The 27,025-nt window shown below is 41.4% G+C and overlaps 2 protein-coding genes across 6 annotated transcripts; one reads left to right on the top strand and one right to left on the bottom strand.

The window, feature by feature from the left end:
• Positions 1 to 1,674: 1,674 nt before the first annotated feature.
• eme1 (essential meiotic structure-specific endonuclease 1) lies at positions 1,675 to 22,551 on the bottom strand. Of its 5 annotated transcripts, none has more exons than XM_078279667.1 (9): positions 22,425 to 22,551; positions 17,688 to 18,369; positions 16,484 to 16,632; positions 13,947 to 14,036; positions 12,509 to 12,630; positions 7,719 to 7,857; positions 7,349 to 7,464; positions 3,758 to 3,947; positions 1,675 to 2,129 (listed from the first exon to the last, which is right to left on the bottom strand). In XM_078279667.1, the coding sequence occupies exons 2-9, from the start codon at positions 18,364 to 18,366 to the stop codon at positions 1,953 to 1,955; spliced, it is 1,662 nt and encodes a 553-aa protein (XP_078135793.1). In that variant the 5' UTR covers positions 18,367 to 18,369; positions 22,425 to 22,551; the 3' UTR covers positions 1,675 to 1,952. The 5 variants fall into 5 exon arrangements, with proteins under 5 accessions (XP_078135793.1, XP_078135795.1, XP_078135796.1 ...); XM_078279669.1 differs by having other exon boundaries at positions 7,728 to 7,857; XM_078279670.1 differs by having other exon boundaries at positions 16,484 to 16,611.
• A 439-nt stretch (positions 22,552 to 22,990) lies between these two features.
• mrpl27 (mitochondrial ribosomal protein L27) lies at positions 22,991 to 26,731 on the top strand. Its single transcript, XM_078279672.1, has 4 exons — positions 22,991 to 23,069; positions 24,084 to 24,212; positions 25,054 to 25,121; positions 26,245 to 26,731. Exons 1-4 carry the CDS (start codon positions 23,015 to 23,017, stop codon positions 26,449 to 26,451), a joined length of 459 nt encoding a protein of 152 aa, XP_078135798.1. The 5' UTR covers positions 22,991 to 23,014; the 3' UTR covers positions 26,452 to 26,731.
• Positions 26,732 to 27,025: the final 294 nt, after the last annotated feature.

Here is a 27,025-nt window from a genome sequence, read left to right as displayed (position 1 = left end):
AGATTTCATTCATTCTTACCAAAGGGGGGTTCAGTGTGGACATTACTCTACACTGTATTTTTCTGTCTGATTGAGCCTGAGACCTACATTCTCTTTATTTCCCAGTTTCATGCCTTCCTTTTCCCTGTCCCCATGGACTTGCTGATGTCTCTCTGTATGCAGCACCTGGGGGGAGGCATGTTGCTCATCTCTTAAGCCCATTTAACAGCTCGTTACCCATCCGTCACCTTTCTCCCACTTTCCCCCGCTGTTCCAGGCAATCATTACTTCTTGGTCTGGCTCCATTTTTGCGATGTGGCGGAAATGAGCCGTAGGCATTGCAGAGCGGAGCAGATTTTTTTTTTTTACCACTGCACACCGTAAAAACACAAACGGGGCCAGGCGTAACGTGACTCCACACACACACACACACACACACACACACACACACACACACACACGCGCACGCACAGGCAAAGACGACACGGGAGAACCCAACGACACAGAACGCTCAGAGGTTACCCGTGGGTAATTCAATTGGACGGCAGGTAAACGACAGGAAGGCTGTGGTGTTACACTGCACATTATGCTCACTTACAATGATCCCACACACAGGTAAACTGTGAAAGACAGGTTTGGAAGTTCTTATTTTTAAAATGTAATTAATTTAAAAAGGTGCAGTAAGCGATGCTGCGCAAATATTGTTGATATTTAAACTCAACTGCCAAAACAAATAACTACTGGCCGGCACATTCAAATGATGCCTTTCCCCCCCCTCCCGCCCCTACCATCACTGCCTGTTGCCGATTGGCTGGAATAGTGTTTTGTGGCTCGTGCACTCCTTTCTGTTTGTTTTCCATTTACAGAGCCAGGGCTGTGTATTAACAGCAACGTATGTTACAGCACACACAGAAAATAAAGAGCTAGGTGACCGTGTATTCACTGAATTTGACAAAAAGGTGTACATTAACATCACTTACTATACCTTTAAGACTTTTTAAAAGACCTTTTTAAGACCATTATGAATGACATTTATGTTAATGTAGCCTAAGGAAGATGACCATTTTAGAGGCATTCTAAAGGATTCTTTAATATTCTAATTAACATTGCCATGGTGGAGATGTTTTTTTCTGCAGATGGAAGGGCAGCTGGTTTGGTTCCAAGTTTCCCTGGAAGTAGATCTGGATGCAGTTAGCTACAGTAGCTAATTCAGGGCACTACTTTCTGTGTTTCACTACTCAAGCCTGTTAGCAGTTGGGAAGCTAGCTACAATAGCTATTCCATGGGGCTCCTGTCTTCGTGTCATCAGAATTATGTAAAACTGAAGTTTATGCTGCATTACATTACGTTACATGTCATTTAGCTGACGCTTTTATCCAAAGCAACTTACAATTGCTATATATGTCAGAGGTCGCATGCCTCTGGAGCAACTAGGGGTTAAGTGTCTTGCTCAGGGACACGTTGGTTGATGTATCGCAGTGGGAATCGAACCCAGGTCTCCCACACCAAAGGTTATGTGTCACATCCACTGCGCCATCACCCAAAATGAAAAACATGAGAATTTCGTTTAACCCTCGTGTTGTCCTAGGGTCAAACTTTGAGCCGTTTTCAAAGTTTTTTCGTATCAGAAATATATAATAATATTGTATGGAACCCATGCAACGTTCTTCGCAGATAAATGAATAATTACTTCCATTGAATTTTGGGTGTTTTATTCAATTTCATGGAATTTGAAAAAAAAATAATAATAAAAGTAAATGGTTTTAAAACAGTAACTTTGACTGATTCACTCAACATCCTCCGATCTTAACTATTAGTCAAAATCATTCATAATTTCAGCTTCTTTTTTTATAAACTCAAACATTAGGTATAATGTCATATAAATTATACCCCCCTCTCAAAAATGGAATGTAATCAACACTGAATTCTCTACCTAGTGTAAACACAAAGTGCCGCAGTCCAGATCTGGGCGGTCAGACGGTGGAGTCCAGAGTCTGCTGAGGATCACACGAGGTCATCGTGAGGAAGAGGCGCTTGGAAAGCTCGGGGCCGACGCGGCGGGTCGTGGAGGTGACGCCTTCCCCCCTGCGGATCAGAAGGTCAGACAGCAGCGAGATCCTCTCGCTGTCCGTCTCGCACAGACCGTAAGCCTGCAGAAAGAGTAAGGCTACATTTGCATCGCTATGTTTTGGTTTAAAACCAATAACTTTTGCTACGTTTCCCCCTCTCATTACCCGTGCTCTGGCGTTTCAGAGCCCCTAAACCAGAGACATTTGGACATTTTCTTTCTCAGTATTGCAACTAGGGCTGCACAATATATCGTTTTTTTTTTTTTTTTTTTTTTTTTTAAATCGCTATCAACTTGCGCAATAAACACATCGCGAAAAGGCTGCGACGTATCGCGAAAACCACTAAAAGATTTTTTTGTTAGTTGAAAGAAAATATCAGCAGAAAACTGCACTTTAGAATGTAACTGTCATTCTTTTTTAGTGCTGCCTTTTATATTCAATTTAATGTTCAATTGATTTAATAAAAGTTAGTTGGAAAGGAGTTCCTTTCATTTTTTTTTTTAACTCAACAAGCAGTTTGTTGTGTTTTAGCAGAATACTCATCACTTTAATATCTGTTCATTTATCGCACGTACAGTAATATCGTTATCGTCATATTCAACAACATATTTTTCTCATATCGTGCAGCCCTAATTGCAACATTTAAATGGAATAATATGGTACTGTATGTGTACATTAACATCACTTACTATACCTTTGAGACTTTTTAAAGACCTTTTTAAGACCATTACGAATGACATTTATGTTAATGTAGCGTAAGGAAGATGAACATTTTAGAGGCATTCTAAAGGATTCTTTAATATTCTAATTCTAATATGTGGTGGAAATCCTCATACATAGGGTGAGATCTGACATAAGGCTTCACTAAACAAAGTCTTTTAAGTACGAAGGCCTAATGGTTGAGGGTTTGGAAACGATCAAAACCAACATTCGGGGTGGTGACCGATTAAAATGACTTTTACAGAGAGAAACATTTTACATATACGATTTACAGGCCACAGTGTACCCTGGGTTGAATGAAGAAATGGATTTTAGTCCTTTCCTGTGATCATGTTCTCTGTATATATTTGTTTGGGCTTAACTTGCGATATAGCCATCTAGTGGAATCTCTCTGTATGTGGATATTTACTATGCATGGCCACTTAGTGAACGGTTTTTAGTTTTTCTTGTACTTTTGCATGTGAACATTTACAGCCAGCCACCTAGTGGATTGTTTTGGCATGTTTTCATGTGGTAACGCACCATGTTAGTCAGGTGTTTCCAATTACACTACACAAAAGGGGAAATTGTTTGTCTGGGAAGCACACCCTGAAGAAGGCTGTCTGTGCCGCTACACGTGGGTTGCTTCTCCCCATGTCTTTTAAAAACTTTCTATTATGAAATAGCCAGTAAAATAAAGGCTTTTTAAATAATTTTGAAGAAGAGTGCCTTGGATTTTCCTGTTTTTCTACACTTAATTGAATTCCCAACCCCAAAGAGCACCTTCAAACATTTGATGAACTTCCTGAGCACCCTGGACTTTTTTTTTGTCTTTCAAAGTCTTTTAAGTATTTATTATTTGCGCAAAGAAGGTTCAGTTCATCAGGGGAGTCTGAGAGAATGAACAAAGAGTTTTGGGAGAGCAGCGTCCTTATCTAGTTGCTACAAAGCTGAAAGTGTGTGTGTGTGTGTGTGTGTGTGTGTGTGTGTGTGTGTGTGTGTCTCTCTACCTGGTGGAGACGCTGTGGCGAGGGATACGCTGCCAGGATGGCTGAGGCCATGTCTGGACTCACTCTGTTCAACTGTTGGATCTGTCTCTTCCACACCTGCAGCAGTCCCTTCCCCGCTCTGTCCACCCGCTGCCCCCCCGCCCACTCACTCTCCAGGTAGAAGGAGAAGCCCGTCTCCTCCCTCTCGCGCCTGAAACACACAGAGGAACACGGGAATTAGTTGTTTGATCGGAGGCTACATTTACATTACTTCGCCACGTTTCCCCCTCTCGTTCCCCCTGCTCTGGTGTTTCCGAGCCCCTAAACCGGAGACATTTGGAAACACTTCTGACCCGTTTTGGTTTGGAATCTTGTAGCTCGGACCAGAAGCTGTGTTCCAGAGTCTCCTCGGGCACCTCACAAAACACACATGGATCTACTTCACATTTCAACCTTTTTCTAATAAAAGTGAGTGAGCGGATGGATCTTATAAATTATCTTAAAGGGGTGATTGAATGATTATATAGGGTATTAAGGTCTCCTAATAGGGTATGTAACATTGGTTGGGCTGAAAATTGCCCGAATGCTATTTTATTAGGCCCTTAACTACCCTGTGAATATGGCTCTATTTGGAACAAGAGCTTTTCTTCCAAATATGGTATGCTCATGAATATTTAGATGAGCTGCGCGCTGATTGGTTTGAGCGAACCCCATAGAAACACATTGGAGACGAGACAGCAGGTCTCATATTTCAGACACTGCAAAGGTATACACACTATACCTATTTCAGACACTGCAAGAGACTTTTTTAAGCGAGAAATCAACTATATAAAGCTCAAATATGGGCCATTTTACGAAAATGTATGGCTAATTGCAAATTTAGTAAGACGTGTCGGACTTTAGCTAGGAGCTCCACACAGTCTGACGAGAAAGCGGCAACCTCCATATCCAGTGAAAGTCACCGTTTCCCTGGGTACTGGACTACTGGAATACTCAGGGCTACGCGGAGGAGCTGGCTGGCTACCAGCTGCCGGCATAACTAGAGTAGCTATATTTACAGTTTGAATTTCGTCACGCCACTTATATAACATCTACCCCAAGGTCTAAAGCTAACAATGGTGTCCGATTTCAATTTAATGCATTGTTGTGAACATTAGGGGTTTCGTTAGCTGCGACTGTCCCTCCATTCCTATGTTTACAGATGGCGGCTAGTTAGCTTCATTTTCGGCATAATTAGAGTATATTTACAGTTTGAATTTCGTAACGCCACTTATATAACATCTACCTCAAGGTCTTATAAAGCTAACAATGGTGTCCGATTTCAATTCAATGAATTTTTGTGAATTTCAGAGGAATTCTAAGAGGAGGCTAGCTAGCTCTCATTGATAGAGCTCCATCCAGCCGCAGGCTCTATCAATGAGACTCGCGGACAAGAGGCGTTTATTTCCCCGATCGCTGTTTAAATAACTCAACACATTATAATTACACACATTATAAGATTAACTGGAACCTGCGGTAAGAGATTGCTGGCGTAACAAGCTCGCTGACCGTGCTCTCACTCACACACACACCGGCCATTTAGCAGGAAGAGGGGAGCTGCAGGCCCCGGAGCTCTGTCAGGGCAGCGGCGTTTGGTAGTCCATTAACCCAAAAAACGGTGACTTTGCGTGGGTATGGAGTGCCGTGGGCTGCCAGCTGTGACGGAGCTCCATCTACCTCCCAGCAGGCCGGGGTCTGTGAAGGAAGGCTGGCCGGGCAGCGAGGCAGCAACACAGGCAGCACCGGCCGCTGAACTCCGACACACAGTCGTACAAAATTTGCAATTAGCCATAAATTTGCGTAAAACGGCACATATTTGACCTCTACATAGTTGATTTCTCGCATAAAAAAGTCTCAGAAGTGAATTTAGTGGTAAAATAGCAGATGACCAATGTATACAGTTTCTGAGATCTGCGCGATCTATTCAGAAGACTACCTGATCCCAGGTCAGTGGTGTAGCCTATGTAAATGTTTGGGCGTAACAAAGATAGAGACTAGAGCCAAATGAGGAGGAGCCGCCGAGTTGACGTCAACTAGGCAGCTCGCTGAGATTTGCCCGTTTTCAGAGGCAGTTTCAAATTGTGAGATTTGCAGAGGAAAGAGGTGTCAATGGGATTTTGAGGTTCTATGTATGTCCTAGTTACCCACTAAACTGTCATTATTCAACTATGACAAGGTAAAATCGGTTTTGCATTCAATCACCCCTTTAAAGTGAGTCCCTTTGACTTAAGGGGAAATGGGCCATTTTTTAGATTTCAAAGCATTACTAATACATTTGTTATTACATTTACCGTCGCATAGACTACATTCATTATGAAATACATTTGGTAGAGGAGTCTCCACGCTGCCTCCTGTTTATGCCCAGTGTACCAGAATGTTGATGAGATATGAGGTTTGGGTGTGTTAGTTTAAACAGAGATTAGTTCTTCTACTGGAGATAAAAACACTTGGTGCACTGTAGGGGTGTAAGAAAAAAATCGATATACTTGAGTATCGCGATATTTTTATTTTGCAATACTGTATCGATTTTTAAAAACACAATATTGATTTTTTTTTATTTTTTTTTACGTGCAAAAATATTCATGTAAGACAGTGGTTCACGTTTATGTTGTGTTTAAACCCCCTACTACTAAATGGCTATGCTGAGACGCACCACTAGTGTCCTTGCCTAACAGTGCCTAACAGTGCCTGACTTTTTGATAGAAGCTAACAATGTAGCTATGGCTGAACTTTGGCCTACTTTAGCATATAAACATTAGCTCACTAAGAACCTGGGAACCACAATCCCAAACTGGCAGTTTGATTTTCTACTTCTTTGACTTTTATGAACATCATGTCTTTTTTTAAATATTAGTTTTTCTAAAATTATACTTTAAATCCCAATATATCGCCTTACGCACAGTATTGAAATATTTTGCAATATATTGAATCATGACCCATGTATCGTGATACGTATCGTATCGCCAGATTCTTGCCAATTGTGTATTGGCAAGAATCTGGCGATACGATACTAGTGCACGGAGATCACTTTTGAGAAAACTCAAACGCTTAAAAACCAAAACGTAGCGGTGGAGATGTAGTAGGGATAGACCTATTATCGGCCCTGGCCAATTATCGGGCCATTTTTTTTGGGCAGTTTGCAGATGATCTGTATCGGCGTTTTATTTGCCCGATAACCGATAAAGTTAATGAATTAAAAAGTGCTCGGCTACAGCTCTGTGTCTGTCCCTCTGAGTCTGACTTGCCCCCTCCCCCCCCCCACAACACTACCTGACTCTCTGTTACTGGGTATTATGTTGAAAGTTTCTCATTAATTAAATAATTGCTTAAAGCATTTAAACAAAGTTTTCTGTTGGCGTTTGTAATATTCCAAAATCTTAACTTGGAATTAAAGATTTTCATTTTCACTGAAAATGCATATCGGTTCCAAATATCTGTTATCGGTTTCATTATTTACCAATAATCGGTATCGGCCTTAAACTACCAGTATGGGTCGACCCCTAAGATGTAGCCTGAGAGAAGAGAAGGACCTAGGCGGGTTGTGAGGCTGAAGAACTGAGAGAGATCACTCACTTGAAAGGGGCTTCTGCAACTGCTTTGGTTGTCATGGTGATGTGATCGGTGAAGTCCTTCCAGGTTGACAAGAAGCGGACGGACACGCCAGTGTGCAGCTGGAGATGCACCACTGCCTGATGGGATATTGGGCGGACAGAACAATGTGAACGAATATGAAACAATAAACCCCTTAAAATATCCTCAATTCATTCTTTACCCCTGAAATAAAATACCAAGCCCTGCGATGTGAATCAGATGTTCGGTAAAGATGACATCTTTAGTGATTAATACATTAACGGGATTCGGTTTATAGTGAAGTGAATAATTAAACACAGTCTGTTTGAGATGATGAAACATGCATATGTACTTCCTCCGCTAACCCTCGTACCTCCTCTACCTCCACTCGGGACACCTCCGGTCGCAGCTCCGCTCCACCGCTCTTCCTTTTCCTCCTCACGTTTCCTCCCCCCCGCTGCTCACCCGCGACTGCCTCCCGAAACCGCTTCTGGCCCTGGGACTTTTGGGATCTGAGGACAAGGCGTTTGGTAGTCCATTAACCGAAAAAACGGTGACTTTGCGTGGGTATGGAGTGCCGTGGGCTGCCAGCTGTGACGGAGCTTGAGATTGATTCCAACGGGAGAAGTGAACGTGAACGCAGATTATGAGTGATTCTTTCGCCCCGTAGCCACCAAAGTAAATACTGGATCCATTCTTCACAAGCCACACATCTCCAGAACGTTCTGACGCCAAAATGGCATTTTTCAGACAGAAACATCAGGAGAAAAACTTAGTTTGAGACGTGTTTCTGTCTCGGGACCAAAATCTCGCGAGATCTGGCAACACAGAGAAGCTAACGTCAGCTAACGTTCGGGAACGCCCTAACGAAACTAGCCTCCGTGATGCTAAATATGTCTTTTAGCTGTGTGAATATCTAACGTTAGCGAAACAGAATATTAATAAATTATACAAATATAACTTCTCGTCCATCCACACAACGTTCACTTCACTGTCAAACAAGGCCACGCTCCTTTAGGAGACAGGAAGTGTGTACCGTTTCATACCACTAGCGCTGTGTGCGCGATCTTTAGCAGAACGTGGTCGCGTTTTCCCGGAGGAGAAGAAGTAGCAGAAGTCACTGAAGAGGAAAAATGGAGCGGGCTTTGGTTTCTAAACGGTGGAAATGTAACGTGCAACATATATACACCCTTATTATTATATTCCTGAGTGCTCGGTTTGTTTCAGGGATGTATTAGAAGTCATTTTGTTTGGGTTTGTTTACATGGTGCTGGGCGCGCCCGCCTCCGTCACACAAATAACGGAGCATCTCCTGACGCAACCATGTTTTCAGCGTCCGAAATCTGGTTTGGTCGTTCCCTATATAGTTCACTTTTTAATAAATACTATTCAGGGAATAGTGAATGAATGAGGGAACGGTTTCCAATAGGGTCGCACGACATGAGGGAAATACGCGACAACGTTGTTGAATATCGCGATAACGATATTACTTTAAACAGATATTGAAGTGTTCTGCTGCTTTCAGTGTTGTGCTAAATACAACACACTGCGTGTTGGATTTTTAACTTATGAAAGGAAATCATTTCCAACGTTCTTTTATTGAACAAAAACACTGAATTGAATATAAAAGGCGGCACTAAAACACAAATCACAGTTACATTTCAACTTTCTTTCAACTAACGCAAACAATCTCTGAGTTTCTTTGGCGGTGTGTTGTAGGGGTGGGAATCACCAGAGGCCTCACGATACGATACCGTCACGTTATTTATGTCACGATACAATATTATTGCGATTTTAAACATATTGTATGTATATTGCAATTTATTACCTTTTTTTTTCCAACTTCAAATTTTTCCCAATTGCAAATGATGTCCCCAAAAGGAAACATCTGTTTTATCTAAAAAGATACATTTCTCTGTTTGTTCATCTCACTTCAATTTTATTGCTGCAAAATGGGATTGTCAAGCAGACAAACTGACCTACACATACAGTATATAATAATAGATCCATACTTGGCATCTGTGTGTCCATACAGTACTGCCACGGGAAATATCGCGATACTATGCTGTATCGGTTTCTCCCCCCCCCCCACCCCTAACGTGTCGCAGCCTTTTGTGAAGTGTTTACCGCGCCAGTTGATATCACGATGGCGATAAAGAAACAATATATTGTGCGACCCTAGTTTCCAACACAGCTATGTTTTTTGTCTCTCAGGACACCGTGGTCTGGGCGCAATTTTTATTTATTTTTTTGCAGGGTGGTAGGGGCTAGAACCTGCCCTACTCTGCCTCTGAATGGCTAGTACTCGTTGCCTGCTCTGGTTGGTTAGGTTTAGGTAAGAGGAGTGGGATTGGTTATGGTAAGAATGTCAGGGTGAGCCAATCAGGAATGAGTTCTCTAATTTATATTCATGAGTCTTCCCCTACCACCCTGTAAAAAAAAACATCGTGGTCTGGGCAGCTCCCTTTGCCCCGTTTCCACTCTTCTCACACACACACACACACACACACACACACACACACACACACACACACACCTCCCTCTGTTTGCATCAGGGTCATGCCAGACTCTGCAGCAGCAGATAGGTTTGGGTTACCTTACAAGCTATCAGAGTGCCATTTCTTGTTATGTTTCAATATTGTATTGAGTGCTATACTTCACACTGTTGTGCACAGTCACACCATCTCCTCTGCCTTCTCCAGCCAATCAATCAGCCTTCTGCTCTCAGACACTGAGCAACTGAAAGGCAGCAGCGGAGTAGGCCTGTAACAATTATTACATAAATGTAATTAATTTATTTTACGTAATCGCAGTTTCTTTGTTTAAACGCAATAAACTGCTAACATTAGCTAAGGTCTTAAGGCATATGACTGTTGATGCTAATTGTTGATTTTGTTTAGATATGCCAAATTGTAATTATATAAGCAATTACTGGTCGGACCGTTGAGCTAAAGCTATGCTAGTTGTTGACACTTCCTATACATGCTCATAGCAACACAAATGAAAATGGCTTTTATACATAAAAAGAGACAATTATATTGTTAATCGCAATTATTTCTGAGACAATTAATTGTACAGCAACATTTTGTAAATGTTACTCGGCACCTTGCTCAAGGGTTCATCCATAGATATAGAACAATAGATGTGACATGTAACTCCAGTGTTTCCTCTATGTTGATAGCATAGTGGCGGTCCGCCACGGTAACATTTCCAGCGCCACGGTATCAGAAATAGGGCAGACGCACAACAGGGTTTCTGCTATGTACACCGCGCACCACCGCTCCTTCAGCTGTTCATGAAAAGTCATAAACTCGTAGCGTCGTCTGCTCTACTGAACTCAAGCGAACTGTCATCCGCTCTCTCTCCCACTAGGGAGAGCAGAGCAACTGGAACAGTGACAGGACGTCATCACTCGCCAAGTTATGACAACCAAATAAGCAACAGGGCGAGTACTACTTCACTCAATAAGTGATAAACAGCAACGTAATCCGCACTCACGCCCGTGAAACAGCTACAGTTTATTGGAAAATAGCATTGTGGACATTGACTTTGATGAATTTCCTGTTTATCAGACCCCAGATGATACAAGAAGCTAACGTTAGCCACGCTGCTGTGACGGCCCCTCTGCCTCTGACTCGCCGCTGCAGGACACTGTGTGTACTCCTCCGACACGCTGTAGTAACGTTACTGTTTAAAAACTGTTTTCCAGGTTAGTGGGGGTGCATACCGCTCAAAACCAACATGAAAAATGTAGCTAGTAATGTTCACTCAGCGTTTTGTTTTGTTGTTAAACTGTGTGTAAAATGAGCGCTGACGTTAAATCACCCTACGGTACCGTCTATTTGCTGGATGGTTTCAAGGTAACGGTCGGTAGTTTACATTAGCAGATAAGCCCGTACTCTGACGTCCAACATGCCCCGCCCCCGCCGAAAGAAATTCTAGAGGAAACACTGAACTCTGACTTGCCATTCCAGGATGGAACCATATGACGGCCATCTTACCTGGGTTAGGTTAGATTGTTGTACATCTATCTAGTTTTTCAGACGTTGGCGTCTTTTCTCCTCTCCTATGTTGTCTCTGTTGCCCGGGCTGGGACAGGGACTCAAACCAGCTGTCTTTGGGCTAGTGCCACCTGCAACGTGGCTACATAAATGATTGCTGAGGTGATTGGTCAGTTATTGATCAACAGAAAAGCTATGTACAATTTTTGTTTTATTATATCTGCTTCCTGGCTCACCAATGTGACAATCTGCTGTTTCAGCTGTTTTATATCAAAGTGTTTTGGACTGACAAAACAAGCACTATAAAGATGTCGCCTTAAACTCTGGGAAATTGTCTTTGGCTTCTCCAAAACATAAACCATGACACCACATGCTATAAAATATTAAAGCCCCTATTATGCTTTTTTGGATTTTCCCATCTTTTAGTGTGTTATATTATATACAGTAGTTTTTTGTGTAAGTAATAGATGCATCAAGTATAAAAAAAAAAAAGAAGCACATTTCACTCCAAATGGAGCTTTCTCTCCCACAGACAGCACTTTTTCTCAACTGCCTGAAACGCCTCACCCACATTCCTGTTTGAAATCTCTCAATTAGTGATGTCACTGATTGAGAATGCCAGCCCAGGTTTACATATGTGCTGCCCATAGGTGCTGACTGAGCAAGCACAGCCCGCCCAGTAGGTAGCTAAGAGCTCAGACAGAATGGCTGGATCTCACTTTCCTTATTTGATAGCTCCTTGACTCCTCGGTCCTCGGCTGAACCGGAAGTTCTTCTGTCCCTCGTGTGTGTGTGTGTGTGTGTGTGAACTGTACCAAAACGCGGAAAAAAGGACTTCCAGTCGAACCACGAACGCCGTGCAACCAGTAACCAGTAACATAGCTCACGCAGGGCGTTCGTCGTTCGACTGGTCGTGACGGTTTTCCCAAGATGGTACTGTCTTTCTAAACTATCTTTTTAATGAACTGTCTGTACACTTACAAAGTTCTCAATGCTTCGGTTTACATGTAGGGACCCTCATTATGCTACCGTGGAAGTGTGGAAGTGTGGTGCTATTTTGAGCCTTGGCAGTGGTGTAGAAATAGCGATTCACCATCTGATCATTGATGGCCATATTTTATAGACTAAACAATGAACTGAAACCCACGCGCTCCTTCCTTACCTGAAGTATTTCTCTAGGTCAATTACCGCCAGGCTGAGGATGTTACCGGGGCGACGCCTCTGCTGCTCCTGCACCCAGGACGTCAGAGTTGGAACGGAGCCGGACCTGCCATGCCTCTCTTCCTGCATCACATACATGCACAAACAACGCCCTGCTGCTGTAAATAATCACTGGAACACTAATGTACAACATTAATCCGCCTCTGAAAATAGTCCCAAACATTTGCTCCTGTTTCAGTAACGCTTGATTATATATATATATATATATATATATATATATATATATATATATATATATATATATATATATATATATATATATATATATATATCTGTGAGATGTTTTCAAGATTTACGTCTTCAGTAGGAACCAATGGGCTTGGAGCAGAGTGTCACAGAAGTCAGAAAGTATTGCTGGTTTTGGACTTTTATGGGCCTAAGCCACTGGGAATTATTTTTTAATGTATTTTTAAGACATTGTTTAAACTAGTTACAGTGGGGCGGCTCAGTTGGAAACTTAGACGTTAATCATATTTTCAAATCTCCAATCTCGGTGCCTTGCTCAAAAGCACCTTGGCAGTGCCCAGGAGGTGAACTGGCACCTCTCCAGCTACCACTCCACCACCATACTTAGGTCCGTATGGGGACTTGAACCAGCAACCCTCCGGTTCCCAACCCAACTCCCTACTGACCCTCAGCTACTGTCACCCCTACTGAGCTACTGCCACCCAACACTAAGCTGACAATGAAAAAAATAAAGAATAACATCAGCCTGGTCCTTTTGATATTTCTATATTGCACAAATCTCAAGCGTATCTCAATTATTATTGCTTTCTCTCAACATGTATTTGTCCCGTCTCTGTACTGTAACAAGCCAGTCCCCCAGTCCCGCCTGTGGTAGTTGTTACCATGTGGCTATAAATCACTGCCCACCAAGACACAACATTTCAAAAACAGATTTATTCCGACTGCAACTTGGGCTCTAAACTGGGTCAACTACATCTTACACTGCCCTCTGAGCCAACTGCACTCTACCATATTATGGCCATGTGTTTATAGCTATTATTATTATGTGTTGACAGAACCATGCCGTTTCATACTTTACCTTCTGCTAAGCTATATGGTCATTAAAGTGAATGGAACTCTGTTTATTCGTGCGCTCATATTTGTTGGAGTCCATATTTTGTAATTAATGTACTTTTATTTATTACTCTAATAAAATATTAGATTATATTCTGATGTCATTTTCTGTTGTGATGCATTTAATGTTCCTCCATCTGTTCTGCTCTTAGCTCAGCTTTATTCTCATGGATCCTGTTGTTGCTGCGTGTTATTACAATGACCACATTTTCCCATTATAGGGTCATTAAACGTCCATCTGGTCTCACTGTAAAGCAGTGGGGTCAGTAGGTAAAGTGTGACAAGCAGCGGCAGCCAACCTGAATGAGGCCGTGGATCAGAGTGATGAAGTCATCAACTGTCATCTGCAGCACAACCTGGGCCTCTGGGACACACACCGCATCCTCTGGCTGAGGAAACATGGGGAACAGACATCACTCACACTCAATACTGCTTTATTATTGTCTCGTGGTACTGCACGATATACACAACTAAATCAGTACTCGTAAAACTGCTTCTCATTTTCAACTATAGTCTTATTTGTTTAAGGCAATGAAAGCAATGCTTTCCATGCTTCTTCTTGTAATTGTAAGCAAATCAAAGGATCTTTGTCAGATGCAGCTGCTCTGATGTTCCTGCACTACTGCATCACCAGCTGGTCTATGTCGGGTTCTACTATCCTAAAACCAGTTGAGCTTTTGTACAAAAAGGCACTCAAAACTCAAGATAAAAAAATAAATAAAAACCTTTCTCGTATCATCATTGCAAGATCTTAGAGAAACATAATTTACTGAGTTTTGATAATTTTTGTAAATTTTCCTCAATATGCTTAATTTATAAAAGTACTACATGGCTTGGCGCCACCCCCACTGCCAGAGTTTATTAAATACAGACAGACTCGGATCACCAGAGCTGTTGTAAACAGGGACTGTGAGGTTCCTTTTAGAAAAACCTCTTTCAGCCATAACGCCATAATCTATTAAAGGTAGTGCATTATGGAACACAGTACCCCCAACTATATGGTTGCATAGGTGTGGCTTAGAGCTAACCAAACGTGCAATCACCTCTACCTGTATGCTGTACCATATTAGCCCAGTAGAGCATACTAATGAATTGTGTCTCGGTTTTAACACTTACTAATGAATTGTCCTTGTCCTGTTTTTCTTTTTCTTTCATCCTGTTTTACCCTGTTTTATATAGCAAATGTTACTACTGTATATCTTTTGTCCTTTTTTATTGTAATTTCAACCTGCCTAATGGACTACAGATGGAAATTAGCCCTTGGGCTACAATCTGGCACTTTTACGTGTACTGTTGTACATGTTCATCAAATGTGCATTGTCCTGAAAATAATAAATTAAAAAATTAAAAAACTTTGTTTGTTTGTTTGTTTGTTTGGCGTGCGTGCGTAGAAGTGGCCTCTACCAACAAAATCTGCTACTGTAAAATGAGTTCCATCTACCACTCAGGCCTCTGATCATGAATGCTTTTTGGCAATACATCTTATACCGTTGGAAAGCCTGTTTAGTTCCCTTTCAAATGGTGCCCCATTTGTAAGGAACATGCATTTGTGGGCTGAGCAGCAGTGCTGAGTATGTGGGTTGCGCCCATGAAATATTTGCCAAATCTTCTCTGCCAATGCTAAACAGCTTATTTTGTTGTTGCTATTGACACTTGTTTTGAGCTTCTGATACTCCCAGGTGCTGCCAATCAGGTCAATCAGGTGCCTGATTGACCCGATTGACCCGATTGTCCAGATTCCGCCTACGGCAGTTGGATCTTAAGATCAAAGTGTGGAGAAGACGCGGATAACGCTATGCTGATTGCTGCACCGATAGAGTAACAGTGTGACAGAGTAGGAGGCAGTGTGATGGTGTGGGGCGGCATCTCCCTCACTGGAAAAACAAGGCTTGTCATCATTGGAGGCAATCTCAATGCAGAGAGATATAAAGAGGAGATTCTGCAACCAGTGGCAATCCCATATCTCCACAGTCTGGGACCGAACTCTATCCTCCAAGATGACAACGCTCGCCCCCACAGGGCGGGGTTTATCAGAGACTACCTCCAGAATGTGGGAGTGGAGAGGATGGAATGGCCTGCCCGCAGTCCTGGCCTCAACCCCATTGAACACTTGTGGGATCAGCTTGGGCGTGCTGTTCATGCCGTTGTGACCAACACAACCACGTTGGCTGACTTGCGACAAATGCTGGTTGAAGAATGGGATCCCATCCCACAGCAGTGTGTGACCAGGCTGGTGACCAGCGTGAGGAGGAGGTGCCAGGCTGTTGTGGCTGTGTATGGTTCTTCCACACGCTACTGAGGCTCCTGTTTGTGAAATGAATCAATTGTTAAATTGCCAATATGTCTTGTTTCTTCAAACTTCAATCATCCAATCCACCAAACACCAAACGAGTCAATGGCAGAATAAGCTGTTTGGCATTGGCAGAGAAGATTTGGCAAATTGTTCATGGGCGCGACCCACATACTCAGCGCTGCTGCTCATCCCACAAATGCATGTTCCTTACAAATGGGGCACCATTTGAAAGGGAACTAAACAGGCTTTCCAACGGTATAAGATTCATTGCCAAAAAGCATTGTTACCACAGAGAAATAATCTACCAAACACAAATTTCCTTACTTTTTGTGCCAAGTTCATTTATAATGAGGGCAACAGAGATGTGAATTAGCACTAAACCACAGAAATGATCTTTTCCACAGAGAAACAAAGGAGAATGTATTGATGTCAAATCCTAAAAGACAGTGAAGAATTGTTCACATTTATCGTTTTTTTTTTTAAATATACTGCAGTTCTAATATATATATGTGTGTGTGTGTGTGTGTGTGTGTGTGTTTTTACCTGGGCACAGGGAGCTCTCCTCATCCAGCTGACACTGCGTGGGAGGGGCTGTTTCTCTATAGCGCAGCTACAACCCAGAGCCTGCACCGACGCCAGCAGAGTCCCGCCTCCTTCTAGCTGTAAGAGGGCTGCAAACACAAAACACAAAACTGGCAGTGTCGTGACATAGTGTAAACAATGCCTTCAAAGCATAAGACAGAAAGTGCATGGGCTTTATTTGCTTGTGTAAAAATAATCTTCAATAGATCTTACACACGCACCCACCCACAGGGCACGACTGACAGAGCGATTCATTATTAGGGCTGGGTATCGTTAAAAAAATATTTGATGCCGATACCGTGACTGACTTCAATACAGGTTCCTGATCGATACTTTTTGCGATACCAATTTTATAAAACAAAAAGGAAATTACAACATTACGGCACAAATCTTTTTCTGTATTTTCCAGCTCCTACTACGTGTAACGTAGAGTTCTTCCTGCGTGTCTCTACGACGTGTAACGTTAGACAGCCAATCACAGACATTATTAGATCTTGGTAGAAGCGTGCTGCATGCCGATTGGCTCACTGATTGAAATTGGGTATTGAATGCCGAGGCATTTTCCGATACTCGCTGTTAAGGAAAAACTCAGGAGCAGCACAACTCATTTACCATACTTGAATAATGTTTGGGAGATTTTGATGACTTACACAGGATCATTTAATGAACACTCAATTGGGGAGCAGGCAGTACAGTTTAACCACCATATGTTATTGCGTAGTGCCGTCCCAACTCTCTGAAGTTCCTGAAGGAGTATTAAAACTCAGGCTGGAGGCGTTACGTTTAGCGGAACCTTTAAGGTAAACAAAAATATTGCTGGCGCCTAAAACACAGATTAGAGCCCGACCGATATATCGGCGGGCCGATATTATCGGCCGATATTAGGCATTTTCTAAACTATCGGTATCGGCATTTAAAATGACCGATAAATGAATATTTGAAAAATAAAATAAACATGGACGAAACCCCCTTCAACCATGTTACGAGTGTTGGCGTTGAATAGTTTGTCCACCCGAGGGCGCTCTACAACGTCTCTGTTGGCAACACTATTTTTTTGTTATTGTCTTTTTGTTCAAAGGACTTTAAGTTTCATATCTTAAGTTTGTATTTTTACACTCTCTCTCTCTCTCTCTCTGCCCAGTATCGCTGAATGTTTTCACTGTACCTGGGTCCACAGTCACCACCATGTGCTTGATACACTCCTCCGGCCTCAAAGCCTTGGCAGCCTCTGCCAGAGCTCTTCTCTCCGCTCTCTGTCTCTCTTGTTCCTGCTTCAGGGCCTCCTTGCCACTCTGCTGTCCCGTCCTGGCCTGCCTCCGCCCCAGAGCCTCCTCCCTGGAGCCCTGGGTCTCCTCCGCCGTGCGCTTGCCACGTTTCCTCTTGGCAGGAGAGGTGTGGGTGGGAGGCAGCCGTCGCCGAGGGAAAGCTGCCATCTCATCTGGGCCATCTGAGATCCCCTGGTGGAAGCTAACGGGCCGCTCCAACTCTGAAAAGCCATTCTGGCAAGAGAGCTGCGCGCTGGCCAGATTGGATGGCGAAGAGTGCTCAGCATCTTTCCCATTAGTGACAGTGGAAGAGGCACTAATCACATTGTCTTGTCTCCGTTTGAGTCTCTGTGCCAAAGGGACATAAGGTGCATCGTCATCCGAATCGCTGCTTATCATCATTACATCAGGCGCTCCTGTACGTGCGTCCACATTGCCCTTCGCTGAGGAAAAGATGGCCAAGTCTGGCTTCTCTGCGTGGCTCTGGGAGGCTTGGCTGAGGCGTCGACCCGGCTGCAGGAAGTCAAACACAGGCAACTCCTCATCTAGGTCGCTGGTGGAGTCACTGTAGCTGCACATGTTCTTTCATATGAGACATTAAACAGTTATTATAGGATCAAGGACAGGGCTATTCTAAGCTCCCAGAAGGGCATTCTGTCTGTTAAGCCACCCCACCAAACGTCATTCACCAACCTTCAAAATTTTGGTTTCTTAGTGTTTTAGCAAGTGATAGGTCATCTGTCAGATCAGAACTTGATTGATGTATGGAGGTTTAACAATCCTAACATAAATGCTTTTACTTGGAGTAATAGAAGTGCCGCCAGACGTTCACGACTGGACTATTGGTTAGTTTCTGATCATTTGAATATTGATAAAATATCAGTTAATATCATCACAACCCCATTAACAGATCATGATGCAGTCTCCGTCTTTATCCCCTTGCGCTCTGGCCCCTCTACGAGATGTAGAAATGCTTACTGGAAACTAAACAGTTCGCTTTTACAACACGATGTGGTAAAATCAGACATAAAAAAACTAATATTGGAATTTTGGAATAAAGCAAAGTCCGAGGATGCTTTCGGTAGCAATTGGGAACTTCTGAAATTTAAAACTGGCCAATATTTGAGCAATTATGGTAGTATCTTATCCAAAAATCGTAAATTGGAGGAAGAAAGAGTGGTCTCTAAAATAATTTCTTTATACCAGAAGGACCCTGCAGATATATCAGAAGAGGAAAGACTAACTTCAATTTCGGAACAACTTAAACTAAATGAGATTTACTCCAACAAAGAAAAAGGTGGACTGAAGAAGGGGAACAGAACTCTGCCTATTTTTTCGGCTTAGAAAGATATCATGGGAAATTCAATTTAATCCAGCAACTTAATATTAACGATACTGTAACTGATAATGTGAAGAGCATAGCTGATTTCTGCTCGGACTTCTATAGAAATTTATACAAATCGAAATATTTCCATCAATCAACCACTACATTCTTGAACCCTCTTATCGTCACACCAATCTCTCAAGATGATAGGAAACTCTGCGATGACCCTATAACCTTGCAGGAAGTCACGTTTGCAATTGAACATTGTAAAACTAACAAATCTCCTGGAGCTGATGGCCTCTCTGCAGAGTTTTATCAGGCTTTTACACAAGATTTAGCTCCCTTTCTACTTGAAGTAATATTAGAAAGTGTTGAAAAAGGTTCTCTACCTCCTTCACTGACCCAAGGCTTAATTACGTTCATCCCCAAACCCAAAAAGGATCCACTGTTTATTGATAATTGGCGACCTATTTCATTACTTAACACTGACTACAACATTTTTGCCTCAGTTATTGCAAAACGATTAAAAAATGTTCTAGACGCTATTATTGAATGAATGAATTTGTATTGGTCGTAACCAAAGGGTAGGGCCAGAAGCTTCAGCTTATATAAAGCCCCCCCCTTGTCACATTTTTTTAAATAAACTCATTTACAAGAAAATAAAATCGACAAGACAAAAAAAGATAAAAGAAATCAAACGGAAAGAAAAACAAACATGCCTACATCATACATACCTACATACATACATACCTACATACCTACCTACCTACATACATACCTACCTACCTACCTACATACATACATATCTACATACATACCTACCTACATACACACATACATACCTACATACATACATACATACATACCTACCTACATACATACCTACCTACCTACCTACCTACCTACCTACATACATACATGCATACATATACCCATTTAGGGTCAGTGCTTATATACATTGCAATTGCCACCTTAAGGTAAATAATATCATAATTAATGATGACAACCAATGAAGTCCAATCAGGATTCATGAGAAAAAGACATATCTCAAACAATATTCGGCTTGTCTTAGATATAATTGATTATTCATTTGTATGTCCTGATGATAGTTTTATCTTTTTCTTGGACTTCTATAAAGCCTTTGACACAGTAGAACATAACTTTATATTTCAAACTATTGAGAAATTGGGTTTTGGTGATTTTTTTTTTTCTTCTGTAAAGCTGTTAGAACGATGTACTGCAAAGGCAATAGCTCTATCAGAGTAAAAAATGGGACATCGCTGAGATTTGAGCTGCAAAGAGGCACCCGGCAGGGCTGCCCTGCCTCTCCCTACCTATTCCATACCCATATTAAAAATAGTGCTTTAAAAAGGAATTTCAATTGCAGAAAGAAAAGTTATTCTCACCCAACTAGCAGATGATACTACTTTATTTTTAAATAAAATGCCAGCCAAGTGCCAATCGCTATCAAAACAATAGAATTATTTTCCGCAGCTTCTGGACTCTGCTTAAATCTGAAGAAGTGTGTACTTTTTTTCCCCTTAAAGAAAGATAAAGATAGATAAGATTACTTATCTAGGGATTACTATAATGAAAAATGAGGAGAGATGCTCTGTAAACTTTAATTTGATGAGTGAAAGACAAAGAAAATGTTATTATGAACACCTTTTGAACGTGGTGGTCTAAATCTTCTTGGTTTTACAACCTTTAATAATACTTTTAAAATAAATTGGATAAAGTATTTTCTAAATAATCCCACATCTACATGGAATGTTATACCTAACTATATTTTCTCTAAGGTTGGTGGTCTAGAAAATTTACTTTTGTGTGATTATAAAATAGAAAAAATTCCCGTAATTTTATCTAAATTCCACAAACAAATGCTCTTAGCGTGGTCGTTGATCTACAACCATAATTTCTCCCCACATAGGTGCTTCATCTGGAATAATCGGTTTATTAAGTTCAAGAATAAATCTTTATTTTATAAAACTTGGTTCAATAATAACTCTAGTATCCCAACTACTAAATGATAATGGATCATTGTTATGGATGCCATCCCATCTGGTATTTTAACTCTCTTAAAAAAGGGACTGGAAAACCACATTGCCTACCAGCTTTGGACCCTAAGTTGACCTCAGTTGGTAATATATGTTTCGCTACCACAACGAGGAAGAATAATCGTAACATTCGCTCTTTATTCCAGAGAGATGTCACCAGCACCCCTAATGTTGTTCCCCATTGGTCTGACTTTGTTGACAACCTGAATTGGGGGAATATATGGAACCTTCCTTACAAATACCTCCTCATACGAATAAAGTAAGAGAAGTCTCTTTCAAAATCATACATAGGTATTATCCTGCTAAGCAATATCTCCTTAGGTTTAAGCTTGACATATGCGTTAACTGTTCTTTTTGTGGAATATGTCCAGAAACAATGGTGCACCTGTCCTGGCAGTGTCCCTACACCACCACTTTCTGGAAAGATCTCTCTCGATACATTACTGATAAACTTGTCTCTGATTTTTCTTTGTTGTGGAAAGATGTACTGTTTGGTTTCCACGACAACAAAAGTAAAAAAAAACAGAAAGAAATATACCTAAATAATTTATTGATAATTTCAGGGAAATATCATATTCACAAAGCCAAATTTAGTAACTCTAAACCTTCTTTCATTGCTTTTGGTAAGGAAACGGAACAGTACATCAAAACTATCTATGATTCAAAAAATAAGAACGCTGCTAAAACCATTCAGTTATGCTCTATTTTTTAATGTATATATTTGAAACTCCCCCTGGCTCTGCTCTTGACTTATGTTTTTTTCTGTATTAATGACTCTGCTTGTTTTTACTGTTTGTATCGTAAAGATTTAATAAAGATTTATTTACAATTACAGAAGTCGTGTAATGTAACGTTATTGATTATTGCTTAGTGAATTGGATATAACGTTATTATTTCTAGCTTTGCCGACATGAGCAGAACATGCCGATAAGAAATAAATAAGAAATAAGAAATTGAGTTTTGCACAGCAATAATGTTCTCATAAAAAGAATAAGGCGCTAAACCCAATTTACCTGACTGACATTACAGACATCCAAAACATGAACTAACGCTGAGCAGCTAGCGTTAAAACCATATACTGTAAGGTTAAAACCATGGATGTATTATAATAAAATAGAAAGAGACGTAACGTTAGTTGGTTGGAAGTTGCTTTAACGTTACTTACTACGCTTTGCATGACGTGACTCACTTTCTACCAAACGCTGCATACAGACGTGGGTTAATTAAGAACTACGATACTAATATAAGGTACTTACACTCACTAACGTTAGCTGTAGCACATGTGTCTTCTTTTTGCATTAAATCGTCTTCTTTATGGCGGCTTGCTTGCAACCGTTCGCATGAGAACTCATTTGATTTCCCCGGTTAGCAGTAGCAGGGTAATGTTGCATTCATGTTCATTGGGCGACCCTAAACTTCCGTTTCCCAAAGCCAAACCAAAGTGCCAAACCTTTAACATTTAACCACGTCAGTGTATTTAAAATATCGCCTACGCATGTCGCGAGTGACATATTTGAGTTTACATCATAAAAATCTAAAATTATTGTAAATCATTAACCCAAAATTAGGTTTTTGTACTGAAACATTTCATTTTGTAAGTAATAATCTCACAGTAGTTTTTAGGTGAATATATATAAACATAATCCTCCAAATACCCAAGCATTTAAAATATTGGTTGTAGTATTGCCTTAATTAAGCAGACGTTATCGTTACTTTTGACGGCATTTAGCCACAACTTGGTTACTTATACATGGTAAAAAGTATTTTCAGTGAGCTGGTACGATCTAGCGTCTTTCTTGGGGACTTGAAGGCAGCGAACGTATCCGGATGTGACGCAAATACGTAAATGACATCATTCAAGATGGCATCGCTGGCGTCCTTGATGCTCAAGTCTAGAGCAGGTAACAAATATCTAAATGAGTATTTCATACATTTTCCGCAAATGTAGAAAAAAAGGAGAGACATGTGTTTATTTATTCTCAGCTGCTCCGTGCTTTCTGTAAACATTTTATAAGGTTTTAAATGTTACATGCTAAGTTAGCTAACTAGCCGAGTTAACGTTAGCGTTTCAATGTGTGAGTTAACCATAGACTGTATAGCACTGAATGGCATGTCAAGATTCTTGATGCCTGTGTAAATAACAAACGTTAATTAGAGAATGCCTTTTCTGAAGAAATTGCGGTGTGAATGCTGTCTGTTGAAAGGCTGACGCTACACTGGATTGCTGGCTTGAATGTGTAAGAAGAAGGTGAATTAGTGAGAATAGTTGAAAAAGTGGGAATGGGTTTAATTAGTATGAATGTCACTGAAAAGTTGGATAACACACATCATGTTAGAAACGACTTCATGGGTTCATAGAGAATTACTGGCGTATGACACGTGTGTAAATGTATTTGTAGTGGGTATACTGTACTGTATACCCAGTACTATATAAAACCTATATAGATTTTTTTTTTTTATTCCTCTTTTTAGTCAACTTTAGCATTGGTTCATAAACGTATGATCACCACTGTATGTATGTGTATATATATATATATATATTTGGCCAGAATCTGCCTTTGGGGGGCATATCATAGTAGGGGGTCTGAGTGTCCTCCCCCAGGGAAGTTTTGAGCATCAACGACTTCATTTCCTCTATTCGGATAAACTTGAATGCACCATTTTACGGTGGAAATAGCTTTATTTAGCCTATATGAAGAAGAAAAACACAGATGACAATTCCAAATATATCAAACTTATAATGGAAAGTATTTCGTAGCGTGTCATTGGGCATTTTTAAGTGGGTATATGGAAGTCCTGGAGCTTTCTTAGTGGGTATACTGCGTATACCTGCGTATCACGTAGACTACACCACTGGATATGGAAACTGGGGTGTTTGTGACGTGACATGGATTTCTCTGTGCTGCTGGTTGCAGGTGTGTTGGTGCCTGGCCAGACCTCTCTGATAGACTCTGTGAGGTTTGCGTCTAAGAAGGCTGGCGGCAGCAGTAAGAACGTCGGTGGAAAGAGCCCTGGTCGGAGATATGGCTTCAAGAAACAGGATGGTAATAATACATTATTCTAAAACCATTTCCCATAAGTGCTGTAGCTGTTCTTCCACACTGTTCTTGCACACACTCTACCATAGCACTAGGGGTGTGCGTATTTGATATATATATACACACACACACACAAACATACATTTTTTTGTTTTTATTGTATGTCTACTGCAATCACATGACAGATATTTTATTTATTAGATTTTATTTATTTAATTTTACTTATTTAATTTTATTGTCCATATTATCCATCCATCCCTCCCCAGCCTCAGATAAATGTAATCATAGTTTGTCATAAACTACAGTAGTTGTTGATATCTCAGTATCTCAATTGGTGTCAAAATTGATTGGGGGTGCAACTAGGGGTTAGGTGTCTTGCTCAGGGACACATTGGTTGATGTATCACAGTGGGAATCAAACCCAGGTCTCCCACACCAAAGGCATGTGTCATATCCACTGCGCCATCACCACCATTCAGAATGAAGTATTGTGGTGCTGGTCCTACCCTACAGACTAAAGAAAACTCACTTTTTATCGGTACAGATCCTCGCAGAAATCACGCTATAGTCATTTGAATTTTGATATTTTTCAGTGAGCATAATGATACAAAAACGATCATTCCCTCCAATTTCCTGAATGATATCGCAATGGCAATGTCAGTCCAAAAATAATCCCAATTAGACATTTTCCTGCGTATCGTGCTGTATTGTACGATTCAGAGAGTTGTGTTTGTGATTTAGCCTGTCCTCATAGATGTAAATGGGGTGGACAAAAAAATGAAAACGCCCCTACCTGATAACGTATGACAGTTTAGGTGATCTACTATCTCTTTTCATTTGGTCACAAGGAAACTTCGTCCATGCGGGGAACATCCTGGCAACACAGAGGCTGATGAGGTATCATCCAGGAGCACATGTAAGTTTCACTCTCTGTATCAAAGACTGTTGATGAGGATGGATTTTATTTCGGTTGACGTACACGAAAGAAACAAGTATTCCCCACAATTTGCCGCCGTAGCTAACCCGAAAAAGGAACAGGCTGAAGCCAAGGCTTATTTTTTACCTTTCCTATCCCATGATCCCCATAGAATCCCCAACTAAATGGCCCTCATTTATCAACCTAACGTAGAAACCAGCGCAGATATGAGCGCAGAAATCATCTCACGACAGGCTCCACGTGTGATTCACGAAACGTATCGTATCGCACCAATCACGGCGTAAGAATGGTCGTACATTGATAAATGCAGCGGCTGGAAACAATCGTAAAATAATATACCCAACCCAATATATTCTGGGTTTTGAGGCCTCGCCCCTACAATTGACGACACGGCGAGACGTAATCCGGCCGAGAAGCGGCACTTTTCAGAGGTGGAGATTGAAACCCTGATGTCTCAGGTTCATTTGCTCCAACGTGTGTACTATTTGGCAGCCTGACAACTGTTATTAAAGGCTGTAGAAAGAATGGGGACTGGAAAGAGATCACTGATGCAGTCAACAGTGTTGCCGTGGTAAATCGGACTCCAGCTGAAGTTTATTTAATGTACATCCTTGACATATGTATGCTATAGTCCTAATAGTAATATACAGGCTTGTTTTGCAATCTCTTAGGCCTACATGGTGTACCTATATTTAAATAAACACACAGTAGCGGAGTTTGTGCAGTGTCTTTTATTTTACTCGTGTTTTTTTTCATGAGTCAGAGCCAGGCAACAGCTGTGAGGGAGAGCGTGTGTCCTCCACCCCCCCCCCCCCCCCGTGCTGGACCACCACCCTGACTCTGTCTCGGCGTACGCCCGTCCTACGCCTGTTTTAGGTCGCACGCACGTTTCATAAATGAGGGCCAATGAAACTAAATAATCCTAGTCATTTTACATTTTAATCAAATTACTTCATAACCCTTAATTTTAGATTTTCGGTTGTCTTTTTTTTTAACTCAACAGAGACGTACACTTTTTCAACTCATTTAGTTCAGTGACTGTTGATCTGACTGATTGAAAATGTACACATTCTCACCTTGTCTTGTCTTCCCTGTCCCGCAGGTGGGGATGGGAACCAACAAGACGCTCTTTGCTCTGGAGGACGGCTACGTCAGGTTCACCAAGGAGGTCTACGTCCCCCACCCACGCAGCCCCGAGGCCACCCAGGTCATCACCAAGCTGCCAAAGGGAGCGGTGCTCTACAAGACCTTCATCAGCGTCCTGCCAGTCAAACAGGAGGGCAAGTTTAAACTGGTGGACATGGTCTAAGACCACCTGGACTGGACTGGGACCTTATTGTTTCCCAGGTATTCTTGTGTTTGGCCGGAATCAAGGAGGATTTGCGTTGACACTTTGACGGATTTCTGGAGATCTAAGTGAACAGCAGCCAGAGAGCAGAGCTGAGTCAGTGGAAACCTGCAGACTCTGGGCCTCTTCCTTGGCTTCCTGTCCCCATCATTATGTGACAAACGCTATTGCACCTATAAAAACAGAAGTTCCGTTTTCAGTTTATGTACACATGACATAACAATAAAATGTTTCCACTGAAGTTTTGACAGATTTTGTGTTAACGGGGTCAGTTAAGGGTCTAACCTCGCATTGCCAGCTCTATCTCTGAGGACTGGCTACACCACAGATGCACTTTTATCCAAAGCGACTTCCAATTAAATGCTTTCAACCTTGAAGGTGCAAACTCCAGACAGCAAGAAGTAAGTGCAAATACATTAGCTTTAAATAAGCCAAACTACAAAGAGCCACATGAAAGTGCAACTGTACGTTTGTTTTGTTTGGTTAATTATCCAAGGTGCAGTCGGAAGAGATGTGTTTTTAGGCTGCGGCGAAA

This window comes from Sander vitreus, chromosome 21, assembly GCF_031162955.1.
Source record: "Sander vitreus isolate 19-12246 chromosome 21, sanVit1, whole genome shotgun sequence".
Lineage (NCBI taxonomy): Eukaryota > Metazoa > Chordata > Actinopteri > Perciformes > Percidae > Sander > Sander vitreus.
This window is presented reverse-complemented; position numbering and strand designations above follow the sequence as displayed.

Coding starts and splice junctions, on each gene's coding strand:
- eme1 (XM_078279667.1), bottom strand. CDS start 18,366: ATGTGCAGCTACAGTGACTCCACCAGCGACCTAGATGAGGAGTTGCCT. Junction 7,858..12,508: donor GACCTAGAGAAATACTTCAG/GTAAGGAAGGAG, acceptor CCTTGTCCTCAG/ATCCCAAAAGTCCCAGGGCC. Junction 3,948..7,348: donor GTTGCAGAAGCCCCTTTCAA/GTGAGTGATCTC, acceptor TGTGTGTTTCAG/GCGCGAGAGGGAGGAGACGG.
- mrpl27 (XM_078279672.1), top strand. CDS start 23,015: ATGACATCATTCAAGATGGCATCGCTGGCGTCCTTGATGCTCAAGTCT. Junction 23,070..24,083: donor GATGCTCAAGTCTAGAGCAG/GTAACAAATATC, acceptor TGCTGGTTGCAG/GTGTGTTGGTGCCTGGCCAG. Junction 25,122..26,244: donor GGTATCATCCAGGAGCACAT/GTAAGTTTCACT, acceptor CCTGTCCCGCAG/GTGGGGATGGGAACCAACAA.